The sequence below is a fragment of the Oncorhynchus nerka genome, linkage group LG27 (genome assembly GCF_034236695.1).
Source record: "Oncorhynchus nerka isolate Pitt River linkage group LG27, Oner_Uvic_2.0, whole genome shotgun sequence".
Classification (NCBI taxonomy): domain Eukaryota; kingdom Metazoa; phylum Chordata; class Actinopteri; order Salmoniformes; family Salmonidae; genus Oncorhynchus; species Oncorhynchus nerka.
The window spans coordinates 5,829,710-5,843,982 of NC_088422.1; the positions used below are offsets into that span (position 1 = coordinate 5,829,710).

Genomic DNA, 14,273 nt, shown 5'->3' on the forward strand with positions numbered 1-14,273 from the left:
ATCTTTGAAATCAGCATATTTTACATTACGGTTAGCATGTAAGTTAGCATGTCATCACAAACGCAGTACTTAGGGTTGTGAATTGACGTTTGCTTCAGCTGTAACAAGGAATGTAGGCCTACAGTTTTAAAGCTGCAGTATCTAACCGTTTTGACGACCCTATCAATTTCACACAGGAATATCAGTTATAGATCTGTCGTTGTCATTGACGTCTTAAGAACCTCGTAGATCTGTTCTATTTCTATCTTTTCCTGTTAAGTTTGGTATTTACATTTAAAAAAAAAAAAAAATTATTTCGTTTTTTTGTACACCAGCTTCAAACAGCTGAAAATACAATAATTTTTGGTTATGGGAAATATATTTCACAGTGGTTTAGATGACACAATGATTCTCTACACTATACTCGCTTGTTTTGGTACATAAACTGAAATTAGGGCGGGAACTATTAGAATTCTATCAACCAGGAAATGGCGGAGCGATTTCGGCATAGTGCACCTTTTTAATGCTGGAAGCTACCGGTATCATATAGCATTGTAAAAGTGTTCTAGCTGGTATGGACATCAAAGGAGGTTGGTGGCACCTTAATTGGGGAGGACGGGCTCGTGGTAATGGCTGGGGCGGAATCAGTGGAACGGTATGGAATCCCTGTAAACCATGGGTTTGAGGCCGTTCCATCGGCTCCGTTCCAGACATTACTATGAGCCGTCCGCCCCTCAGCAGCCTCCGCTGAAGGACCTTGTTTTGCGAACAGTTTCAACATTTCTACATGTCGTGTAACAGTATTCAAGTGTGTTAGCTTGGGGGAGGAGACGACAATCCAACCCAGTGAAATACTGAATACAACAGGTGTAGTAGACCTTACAGTGAAATGCTGAATACAACAGGTGTAGTAGACCTTACAGTGAAATGCTGAATACAACAGGTGTAGTAGACCTCACAGTGAAATGCTGAATACAACAGGTGTAGTAGACCTTACAGTGAAATACTGAATACAACAGGTGTAGTAGACCTTACAGTGAAATGCTGAATACAACAGGTGTAGTAGACCTTACAGTGAAATGCTGAATACAACAGGTGTAGTAGACCTTACAGTGAAATACTGAATACAACAGGTGTAGTAGACCTTACAGTGAAATGCTGAATACAACAGGTGTAGTAGACCTTACAGTGAAATGCTGAATACAACAGGTGTAGTAGACCTCACAGTGAAATAATGAATACAACAGGTGTAGTAGACCTTACAGTGAAATGCTGAATACAACAGGTGTAGTAGACCTTACAGTGAAATACTGAATACAACAGGTGTAGTAGACCTTACAGTGAAATGCTGAATACAACAGGTGTAGTAGACCTTACAGTGAAATGCTGAATACAACAGGTGTAGTAGACCTTACAGTGAAATGCTGAATACAACAGGTGTAGTAGACCTTACAGTGAAATGCTGAATACAACAGGTGTAGTAGACCTTACAGTGAAATGCTGAATACAACAGGTGTAGTAGACCTCACAGTGAAATGCTGAATACAACAGGTGTAGTAGACCTCACAGTGAAATAATGAATACAACAGGTGTAGTAGACCTTACAGTGAAATGCTGAATACAACAGGTGTAGTAGACCTCACAGTGAAATACTGAATACAACAGGTGTAGTAGACCTCACAGTGAAATGCTGAATACAACAGGTGTAGTAGACCTTACAGTGAAATGCTGAATACAACAGGTGTAGTAGACCTCACAGTGAAATGCTGAATACAACAGGTGTAGCAGACCTCACAGTGAAATGCTGAATACAACAGGTGTAGTAGACCTCACAGTGAAATGCTGAATACAACAGGTGTAGTAGACCTTACAGTGAAATGCTGAATACAACAGGTGTAGTAGACCTCACAGTGAAATACTGAATACAACAGGTGTAGTAGACCTCACAGTGAAATACTGAATACAACCGGTGTAGTAGACCTTACAGTGAAATGCTGAATACAACAGGTGTAGTAGACCTCACAGTGAAATGCTGAATACAACAGGTGTAGTAGACCTTACAGTGAAATGCTGAATACAACAGGTGTAGTAGACCTTACAGTGAAATGCTGAATACAACAGGTGTAGTAGACCTCACAGTGAAATGCTGAATACAACAGGTGTAGTAGACCTTACAGTGAAATGCTGAATACAACAGGTGTAGTAGACCTCACAGTGAAATGCTGAATACAACAGGTGTAGTAGACCTTACAGTGAAATGCTGAATACAACAGGTGTAGTAGACCTTACAGTGAAATGCTGAATACAACAGGTGTAGTAGACCTCACAGTGAAATGCTGAATACAACAGGTGTAGTAGACCTCACAGTGAAATGCTGAATACAACAGGTGTAGTAGACCTTACAGTGAAATGCTGAATACAACAGGTGTAGTAGACCTTACAGTGAAATGCTAAATACAACAGGTGTAGTAGACCTTACAGTGAAATGCTGAATACAACAGGTGTAGTAAACCTTACAGTGAAATGCTGAATACAACAGGTGTAGTAGACCTTACAGTGAAATGCTGAATACAACAGGTGTAGTAGACCTTACAGTGAAATGCTGAATACAACAGGTGTAGTAGACCTTACAGTGAAATGCTGAATACAACAGGTGTAGTAGACCTCACAGTGAAATGCTGAATACAACAGGTGTAGTAGACCTTACAGTGAAATGCTGAATACAACAGGTGTAGTAGACCTTACAGTGAAATGCTGAATACAACAGGTGTAGTAGACCTTACAGTGAAATGCTGAATACAACAGGTGTAGTAGACCTCACAGTGAAATGCTGAATACAACAGGTGTAGTAGACCTTACAGTGAAATGCTGAATACAACAGGTGTAGTAGACCTTACAGTGAAATGCTGAATACAACAGGTGTAGTAGACCTTACAGTGAAATGCTGAATACAACAGGTGTAGTAGACCTCACAGTGAAATGCTGAATACAACAGGTGTAGTAGACCTTACAGTGAAATGCTGAATACAACAGGTGTAGTAGACCTTACAGTGAAATGCTGAATACAACAGGTGTAGTAGACCTTACAGTGAAATGCTGAATACAACAGGTGTAGTAAACCTTACAGTGAAATGCTGAATACAACAGGTGTAGTAGACCTTACAGTGAAATGCTGAATACAACAGGTGTAGTAGACCTTACAGTGAAATGCTGAATACAACAGGTGTAGTAGACCTTACAGTGAAATGCTGAATACAACAGGTGTAGTAGACCTCACAGTGAAATGCTGAATACAACAGGTGTAGTAGACCTTACAGTGAAATGCTGAATACAACAGGTGTAGTAGACCTTACAGTGAAATGCTGAATACAACAGGTGTAGTAGACCTTACAGTGAAATGCTGAATACAACAGGTGTAGTAGACCTCACAGTGAAATGCTGAATACAACAGGTGTAGTAGACCTCACAGTGAAATGCTGAATACAACAGGTGTAGTAGACCTTACAGTGAAATGCTGAATACAACAGGTGTAGTAGACCTCACAGTGAAATGTTGAATACAACAGGTGTAGTAGACCTTACAGTGAAATGCTGAATACAACAGGTGTAGTAGACCTTACAGTGAAATGCTGACTTACAGGCTCTAACCAACAGTGTAACAAAGGTATTAGGTGAACAATAGATGGGGAAATAAATAAAAACAACAGTGAAAAATAACAGTAGAGAGGCTACATAAGGTAGAGGTTATATACAGTAGAGAGGCTATATACAGTAGAGGTTATATACAGTAGAGGTTATATACAGTAGAGGGGCTATATACAGTAGAGGTTATATACAGTAGAGGTTATATACAGTAGAGAGGCTATATACAGTAGAGGCTACATACAGTAGAGGTTATATACAGTAGAGGTTATATACAGTAGAGGCTATATACAGTAGAGGTTATATACAGTAGAGGTTATATACAGTAGAGGTTATATACAGTAGAGAGGCTATATACAGTAGAGAGGCTATATACAGTAGCGAGGCTATATACAGTAGAGAGGCTATATACAGTAGAGAGGTTATATACAGTAGGGAGGCTATATACAGTAGAGAGGCTATATACAGTAGAGAGGTTATATACAGTAGGGAGGCTATATACAGTAGAGGCTATATACAGTAGAGGCTACATACAGTAGAGGCTATATACAGTAGAGAGGTTATATACAGTAGAGGCAATATACAGTAGAGAGGTTATATACAGTAGAGAGGTTATATACAGTAGGGAGGCTATATACAGTAGAGAGGCTATATACAGTAGAGAGGTTATATACAGTAGAGGCTATATAGAGTAGAGGCTATATACAGTAGAGGCTATATACAGTAGAGAGGCTATAACAGTAGGGAGGCTATATACAGTAGAGGCTATATACAGTAGAGAGGCTATATTCAGTAGTGGGGCTATATACAGTAGAGAGGCTATATACAGTAGAGAGGCTATATGCAGTAGAGAGGTTATATACAGTAGAGAGGTTATATACAGTAGAGGCTATATACAGTAGAGAGGCTATAACAGTAGGGAGGCTATATACAGTAGAGAGGCTATATACAGTAGAGAGGCTATATACAGTAGAGAGGTTATATACAGTAGAGAGGATATATACAGTAGAGAGGTTATATACAGTAGAGAGGCTATATACAGTAGAGGCTATATACAGTAGAGAGGCTATATACAGTAGAGGCTATATACAGTAGAGAGGTTATATACAGTAGAGAGGCTATATACAGTAGACTGTATACAGTAGAGAGGCTATATACAGTAGAGAGGTTATATACAGTAGAGAGGCTATATACAGTAGAGGCTATATACAGTAGAGAGGCTATATACAGTAGAGAGGCTATATACAGTAGACTGTATACAGTAGAGAGGCTATATACAGTAGAGAGGTTATATACAGTAGAGAGGATATATACAGTAGAGAGGTTATATACAGTAGAGAGGCTATATACAGTAGAGGTTATATACAGTAGAGAGGCTATATACAGTAGACTGTATACAGTAGAGAGGCTATATACAGTAGAGAGGTTATATACAGTAGAGAGGCTATATACAGTAGAGGCTATATACAGTAGAGAGGTTATATACAGTAGAGAGGCTATATACAGTAGAGAGGCTATATACAGTAGAGGTTATATACAGTAGAGAGGTTATATACAGTAGAGAGGTTATATACAGTAGAGAGGCTATATACAGTAGAGAGGCTATATACAGTAGAGGTTATATACAGTAGAGAGGTTCTATACAGTAGAGAGGTTATATACAGTAGAGAGGCTATATACAGTAGAGAGGTTATATACAGTAGAGAGGCTATATACAGTAGAGAGGCTATATACAGTAGAGAGGCTATATACAGTAGAGAGGTTATATACAGTAGAGAGGCTATATACAGTAGAGGCTATATACAGTAGAGAGGCTATATACAGTAGAGGCTATATAGAGTAGAGGCTATATACATATCTAAACATCAGTATAGCGTGCAACACCAGCTTGCACACAGTTCTTTTTTCATACAACTGTTCGCAAAACAAGGTCCTACAGCAGAGGCTGCTGAGGGGAGGCTGTTGAAGGGAGGCTGCTGAAGGGGCGGACACAGTTCTCTTTGTTCTCTCCGGTTTAAGGGTTCTTTTGTTTGATCATGGTGATTAAATATTCTTAAACAAGTGCATGTGACATAATATATTATGAGAAACTTTCTCTCGTAAACACATACCGTTCAAAAGTTTGTCGTCACTTAGAAATGTCCCTGGTGATGTCCCACTCCCTGGTGTCCCACTCCCTGGTGATGTCCCACTCCCTGGTGATGTCCCACTCCCTGGTGGTGTCCCACTCCCTGGTGGTGTCCCACTCCCTGGTGGTGTCCCACTCCCTGGTGATGTCCCACTCCCTGGTGATGTCCCACTCCCTGGTGGTGTCCCACTCCCTGGTGGTGTCCCACTCCCTGGTGGTGTCCCACTCCCTGGTGATGTCCCACTCCCTGGTGATGTCCCACTCCCTGGTGGTGTCCCACTCCCTGGTGATGTCCCACTCCCTGGTGATGTCCCACTCCCTGGTGGTGTCCCACTCCCTGGTGGTGTCCCACTCCCTGGTGGTGTCCCACTCCCTGGTGATGTCCCACTCCCTGGTGGTGTCCCACTCCCTGGTGGTGTCCCACTCCCTGGTGATGTGTCCCACTCCCTGGTGGTGTCCCACTCCCTGGTGATGTCCCACTCCCTGGTGGTGTCCCACTCACTGGTGATGTGTCCCACTCCCTGGTGGTGTCCCACTCCCTGGTGGTGTCCCACTCCCTGGTGATGTCCCACTCCCTGGTGGTGTCCCACTCACTGGTGATGTGTCCCACTCCCTGGTGGTGTCCCACTCCCTGGTGGTGTCCCACTCCCTGGTGATGTGTCCCACTCCCTGGTGATGTCCCACTCCCTGGTGGTGTCCCACTCCCTGGTGGTGTCCCACTCCCTGGTGATGTGTCCCACTCCCTGGTGTGTCCCACTCCCTGGTGGTGTCCCACTCCCTGGTGATGTCCCACTCCCTGGTGGTGTGTCCCACTCCCTGGTGGTGTCCCTGGTGGTGTGTCCCACTCCCTGGTGATGTCCCAGGGAGAGTTGGCATATAAAAAAATAAACATTTCAATTACACACTTGTGTGTAACAGGACAAATATAAACAAACCCAAAATTATTAGGTTTTCTGGGAAAAGATTGGGCTTTTTTTTCAGGCAAGGTGAGATCTGGCCACACTGGGCCAATGCCTTGGGGCCAACATGGACCCGATGAGGTGCATTTGGCCTCATTAGTGCCATTTTTGGACTTGTTTCCTGGTGGCTACCTAAACAGATAAGACAGGCTAAAATTATCCTGTCTGCCCAAATATAGGTCTCAGTTCAGCTCATAAACAAGTGTTAGCTAGGCAGCTATCTACTGTCTTCACCCTAATGCAGGTCTCAGTTCAGCTCATAAACAAGTGTTAGCTAGGCAGCTATCTACTGTCTTCACCCTAATACAGGTCTCAATTCAGCTCATAAACAAGTGTTAGCTAGGCAGCTATCTACTGTCTTCACCCTAATACAGGTCTGGAGTCAGGACCTAAACAGTTGATGCTATTGCTAAACTAGTTGAATCCATAAACCATGTTTTTTTATTTAAATCTGAGGATAGCCCCTAGCTGCCTGCCTGTCTCAGCCTTGGGAAGGTTTACATGCACTTATAGGCACATTTCAAAACCTCTGCTTCCTGTTTGTGTTGTGGTGGTGACTCTCTCTCTCACTGAGAACCTTTTTAAGACGGCAAACTACAGCAGCAGGACCATTTAGAGCAGGGTAAAGGAAAGGGACGGGATACCATTACACACACACACACACACACACACACACACACAGAGAGACACACACACACACACACACAGAGACACACACACACACAGAGACACACACACACAGAGACACACACACACACGCACACACACACACACAGAGACACGCACACACACACACAGAGACACACACACACACACACACGCACACACAGAGAAGCACACACAGAGACGCACACACAGACACACACACACACACACACACACACACACACAGACACACACACACACACACACACAACATTGCTCTCTTCTCATGCTTTTGTTTACATGCCCAGTGGCCAAGCAGGCCACCTGTTACTACGAAGGGGAAAGGGGGGGGGGATACCTGGTCAGTTGTACAACTGAATACATTCAACTGAAATGTGTCTTCTGCATTTAACCCAACACCTCTGAATCAGAGAGGTGGGGCGGGAGGGGGTGGGGGGGGGGGGGGGTCTGACTGAATCGACATCCACATCCCAACATCCACATCCCGGGGAACAGTGGGCTAACTGCCACTTTTGTCAAGGGAGACCAGATGCTCGCTGGCTTCCCTTTCCTTCAATACTACTGGCGGCAACGATGTCGTACTCGTTTTGACCAGGCGGCATCAGATAGATGGTCTACCCGGTAGAGAGACAGAGGGGAGCTGTTTATTTATTTATTAACTTCTTTTTATTTCTTAACTGCATTGTTGGTTATTTATTCAAAAAGTGTCTCAGACTAAAAATGCTGATCAAGGATCAGTTTTGCCTCTTTTTTTATTTTTATTTTTTAGATCATGAATCAATGAATCAGATTATCTGAAAACGGATCCTAGATCCAGCACTCACTACTTTGATACTACTTTGATACTTAGCACCCACATCAGATGCTAATATTAATCTGGACGGAAACTCCGCAGTGGAGAAGCAGTGAAAGGTGATCACGCCTCATAGCAGCTGACAGCTAAGGGCCTTGTTGTGGTGGAGAGAGAGAGAGGGGGGGAGGGAGAGAGGGAGGGAGAGAGAGAGAGAGAGAGAGAGAGAGAGAGAGAGAGGGGGAGGGAGAGAGGGAGGGGGAGAGAGAGAGAGAGAGAGAGACAGGGAGAGAGAGACACAGAGAGAGACAGACAGAGAGAGAGACAGAGAGAGAGAGAGACAGAGAGAGAGAGAGAGAGAGGGAGAGAGAGACAGACAGAGAGACAGAGAGAGAGACAGAAGGAGAGAGAGAGAGAGAGACAGAGAGAGAGAGAGAGGGAGAGAGAGACAGACAGAGAGAGAGACAGAAGGAGAGAGAGAGACGGAGACAGAGAGAGAGAGAGACAGAGAGAGAGAGAGACAGAGAGAGAGACAGAAGGAGAGAGAGAGACGGAGACAGAGAGAGAGAGACGGAGACAGAGAGAGAGAGACAGAGAGAGAGGTGTTAATATGCTATTCCTAAAACACATAGCTCACATCTCGTTCTAGTCTTTTTATAGGCCCCAGTCCAGCTAACAGGGATGATTTGATTCTTTTAAAGTATGGACCATGATGCAATTATTTCCTATTGTGGCTGGCTATCGGAGCTGTCCTCTGCTTCACACACACACACACACACACACACACACACACACACACACACACACACACTTTCAGTGTGCTCGCTTTAATCAAAGACTGCGCCTCTCATCCACCTCGTTTCATTAGACTCACAGGTCATTGGTTGGTGTTGGCGGACCAGACATTCTCATTGGTCTGTTGTTGGGGGGTACAGTCACTCTGATTGGTTGGTGTTGGTGGAGCAGACATTCTCATTGGTCTGTTGTTGGGGGGGAGGATGTCTAGCCTAATTGTGACCTCTAACCTCTCTTTTCTTTGTGTGTTTGTTTGTCAGGTGAGGGACGTGTGTAGAAGGGACTGTCTCAGCTCTGAGCCATGGAATGCCCCCTCCGTCCGCCACTAGCCGCCACCTCTCCACAGACTGACTTCCAGACGCTGAGTTAGCGACACACTGCTCCCCTCCAACTGAACACAACCAGGAAGGGGACGAAGTCACAGCAGAGCTTCGTACGCACAGAGGAAAGGGTTTTACAGCTCCTCTCCAACGAACCAACAGCTAGCTGCTTTTAGCTGAGTTGGTTAGGTTGAGTTTGGTAGGTTTCTCTCCTTGTCTTGTTTTTTTTTCTTTCTGTGGATTTGGGATTTTTGATCGAGAGTCAAGATGGTGGATTTACAAGAGTACCTGTGGATGGTGATCCTGGGCTTCGTCATAGCCTTCATCCTGGCGTTCTCTGTGGGGGCCAACGACGTGGCCAACTCGTTCGGGACGGCGGTGGGGTCGGGCGTGGTGACGCTGAAACAGGCCTGTATCCTGGCGTCCATCTTTGAGACGTTGGGTTCCATGCTGCTTGGAGCCAAGGTGGGGGAAACCATACGGAAAGGCATCATAGACGTCAACCTCTACAACGAGACGGTGCCTGTTCTCATGGCGGGGGAGGTTAGCGCCATGGTCGGTACGTATACCATACCACGTCTTATAATGTTACGGTAGGTATACCATTCATTGTGTGAGTGTTTCAGTGCTGGGGATGCTACCAGTCTGGGGATGCTACCAGTCTGGGTGATGTGGGTCTGAGGATGCTACCAGTCTGGGGATGCTACCAGTCTGGGTGATCTGGGTCTGGGGATGCTACCAGTCTGGGGATGCTACCAGTCTGGGTGATCTGGGTCTGGGGATGCTACCAGTCTGGGTAATCTGGATCTGGGGATGCTACCAGTCTGGGTAATCTGGGTCTGGGGATGCTACCAGTCTGGGAGATCTGGGTCTGGGGATGCTACCAGTCTGGGTAATCTGGATCTGGGGATGCTACCAGTCTGGGAGATCTGGGTCTGGGGATGCTACCAGTCTGGGTGATCTGGGTCTGATACCAGTCTGGGTAATCTGGGTCTGGGGATGCTACCAGTCTGGGTAATCTGGGTCTGGGGATGCTACCAGTCTGGGTAATCTGGGTCTGGGGATGCTACCAGTCTGGGTGATCTGAGTCTGGGGATGCTACCAGTCTGGGAGATCTGGGTCTGGGGATGCTACCAGTCTGGGAGATCTGGGTCTGGGGATGCTACCAGTTTGGGTAATCTGGGTCTGGGGATGCTACCAGTCTGGGCAATCTGGGTCTGGGGATGCTACTAGTCTGGGTAATCTGGGTCTGGGGATGCTACCAGTCTGGGTAATCTGGGTCTGGGGATGCTACCAGTCTGGGAGATCTGGGTCTGGGGATGCTACCAGTCTGGGTAATCTGGGTCTGGGGATGCTACCAGTCTGGGGATGCTACCAGTCTGGGTAATCTGGGTCTGGGGATGCTACCAGTCTGGGTAATCTGGGTCTGGGGATGCTACCAGTCTGAGTAATCTGGGTCTGGGGATGCTACCAGTCTGGGTAATCTGGGTCTGGGGATGCTACCAGTCTGGGTAATCTGGGTCTGGGGATGCTACCAGTCTGGGAGATCTGGGTCTGGGGATGCTACCAGTCTGGGAGATCTGGGTCTGGGGATGCTACCAGTCTGGGTGATCTGGGTCTGATACCAGTCTGGGTAATCTGGGTCTGGGGATGCTACCAGTCTGGGTAATCTGGGTCTGGGGATGCTACCAGTCTGGGAGATCTGGGTCTGGGGATGCTACCAGTCTGGGAGATCTGGGTCTGGGGATGCTACCAGTCTGGGTGATCTGGGTCTGATACCAGTCTGGGTAATCTGGGTCTGGGGATGCTACCAGTCTGGGTAATCTGGGTCTGGGGATGCTACCAGTCTGGGAGATCTGGGTCTGGGGATGCTACCAGTCTGGGAGATCTGGGTCTGGGGATGCTACCAGTTTGGGTAATCTGGGTCTGGGGATGCTACCAGTCTGGGTAATCTGGGTCTGGGGATGCTACTAGTCTGGGTAATCTGGGTCTGGGGATGCTACCAGTCTGGGGATGCTACCAGTCTGGGAGATCTGGGTCTGGGGATGCTACCAGTCTGCGTAATCTGGGTCTGGGGATGCTACCAGTCTGGGTAATCTGGGTCTGGGGATGCTACCAGTCTGGGGATGCTACCAGTCTGGGTAATCTGGGTCTGGGGATGTTACCAGTCTGGGTAATCTGGGTCTGGGGATGCTACCAGTCTGGGAGATCTGGGTCTGGGGATGCTACCAGTCTGGGTAATCTGGGTCTGGGGATGCTACCAGTCTGGGGATGCTACCAGTCTGGGTAATCTGGGTCTGGGGATGCTATCAGTCTGGGTAATCTGGGTCTGGGGATGCTACCAGTCTGGGGATGCTACCAGTCTGGGGATGCTACCAGTCTGGGAGATCATTCTCATTACACTGTCTTGTCGTATTATACAGCAACAGGTTTTTCATCCAATACGAAGGCTAACAAAAAGCTATTTTCTTGAACTGTGCCTGAACCTAACTGACTTAGCCAGCAGCATACCACCCTGCATACCACCCTGCATACCACCCAGCATACCACCCTGCATACCACCCAGCATACCACCCAGCATACCACCCTGCATAACACCCAGCATACCACCCTGCATACCACCCAGCATACCACCCTGCAGCATTCCGGCATAGCCAGCAGCATACCACCCAGCATACCACCCTGCATACCACCCAGCATACCACCCAGCATACCACCCTGCATAACACCCAGCATACCACCCAGCATACCACCCTGCATACCACTGCTGGCTTGCTTCTGAAGCTAAGCAGGGTTGGTCCTGGTCAGTTCCTGGATGGGAGACCAGATGCTACTGGAAGTGGTGTTAGAGGGCCGGTAGGAGGCACTCTTTCCTCTGGTCTAAAGAATATCCCAATGCCCCAGGGCAGTGATTGGGGACACTGCCCTGTGTAGGGTGCTGTCTTTTGGATGGGATGTTAAACGGGTGTCCTGACTCTCTGCGATCATTAAAGATCCCATGGCACTTATCGTAAGAGTAGGGGTGTTAACCCCGGTGTCCTGACTCTCTGAGGTCATTAAAGATCCCATGGCACTTATCGTAGGGGTGTTAACCCCGGTGTCCTGAATCTCTGTGGTCACTAAGAGTAGGGGTGTTAACCCTGGTGTCCTGACTAAATTCCCAAGCTGTCCCTCATACCATCATGGTCAGCTAATCATCCCCAGTTTACAATGGACTCATTCATCCCCCTCCTCTCCCCTGTAACTATTCCCTAGGTCGTTGCTGTAAATGAGAACGTGTTCTCAGTCATCTTACCTGGTAAAATACAAATAACGGACACAAAAGCATCCCCTTTAAGGGATGGTTTCTATCATTTTTCAGGCCAAATCTTATAGTTTGTACGACCACCTCTCTCTCTCTCTCTCTAACTATCTACAGGTTCAGCGATTTGGCAACTCATCGCCTCGTTCCTCAAACTACCCATCTCCGGGACGCATTGCATCGTGGGGTCGACCATCGGGTTCTCCATGGTGGCCATTGGCACCAAGGGCGTACAGTGGATGCAGCTGGTCAAGATTGGTATGTCAATGACTATGTTACCCAGCCTGCTCTGCATAGGGTTTACTATCAATGACTACATTACCCAGCCTGCAGCTGGTCAAGATTGATAATTATTTGTTTATTAGGATCTCTTTCAGTCCACCACTGGCTAGTCATCACATGACTCAGTCTAATATGACTACATTACCCAGCCCACCACGGGCTAGTCTGCTCTGGGGTAGAGCTGACTGTTGATGACTACATTACCTAGCCTGCTCTGGGGTAGAGCTGACTGTTGATGACTACATTACCCAGCCTGCTCTGGGGTAGAGCTGACTGTTTATGACTACATTACCTAGCCTGCTCTGGGGTAGAGCTGACTGTTGATGACTACATTACCTAGCCTGCTCTGGGGTAGAGCTGACTGTTGATGACTACATTACCTAGCCTGCTCTGGGGTAGAGCTGACTGTTGATGACTACATTACCTAGCCTGCTCTGGGGTAGAGCTGACTGTTTATGACTACATTACCTAGCCTGCTCTGGGGTAGAGCTGACTGTTTATGACTACATTACCTAGCCTGCTCTGGGGTAGAGCTGACTGTTGATGACTACATTACCTAGCCTGCTCTGGGGTAGAGCGGACTGTTTATGACTACATTACCTAGCCTGCTCTGGGGTAGAGCTGACTGTTTATGACTACATTACCTAGCCTGCTCTGGGGTAGAGCTGACTGTTGATGACTACATTGCCTAGCCTGCTCTGGGGTAGAGCTGACTGTTGATGACTACATTACCTAGCCTGCTCTGGGGTAGAGCTGACTGTTTATGACTACATTACCTAGCCTGCTCTGGGGTAGAGCTGACTGTTTATGACTACATTACCTAGCCTGCTCTGGGGTAGAGCTGACTGTTGATGACTACATTACCTAGCCTGCTCTGGGGTAGAGCGGACTGTTTATGACTACATTACCTAGCCTGCTCTGGGGTAGAGCTGACTGTTTATGACTACATTACCTAGCCTGCTCTGGGGTAGAGCTGACTGTTTATGACTACATTACCTAGCCTGCTCTGGGGTAGAGCTGACTGTTGATGACTACATTACCTAGCCTGCTCTGGGGTAGAGCTGACTGTTGATGACTACATTACCAAGCCTGCTCTGGGGTAGAGCTGACTGTTTATGACTACATTACCTAGCCTGCTCTGGGGTAGAGCTGACTGTTTATGACTACATTACCTAGCCTGCTCTGGGGTAGGGCTGACTGTTTATGACTACATCACCTAGCCTGCTCTGGGGTAGGGCTGACTGTTTATGACTACATTACCTAGCCTGCTCTGGTGTAGGGCTGACTGTTTATGACTACATTCCCTAGCCTGCTCTGGTGTAGGGCTGACTGTTTATGACTACATTACCTAGCCTGCTCTGGGGTAGAGCTGACTGTTTATGACTACATTACCTAGCCTGCTCTGGGGTAGA

General features: G+C 46.7%; 1 protein-coding gene across 3 annotated transcripts in view; it reads left to right on the forward strand.

Moving 5' to 3' along the window:
* Positions 1-14,273, forward strand: part of LOC115126056 (sodium-dependent phosphate transporter 2-like) — a 195,322-nt gene that overhangs the window by 96,302 nt on the left and 84,747 nt on the right. For all 3 annotated transcript variants that reach the window (XM_065011339.1, XM_065011341.1, XM_065011340.1), the window contains exons 2-3: positions 9,219-9,837; positions 12,697-12,837. In XM_065011339.1, coding sequence (XP_064867411.1) covers positions 9,546-9,837; positions 12,697-12,837 — 433 coding nt within the window. In that variant the 5' untranslated portion in view covers positions 9,219-9,545. The remainder of the gene's footprint in view (positions 1-9,218; positions 9,838-12,696; positions 12,838-14,273) is intronic.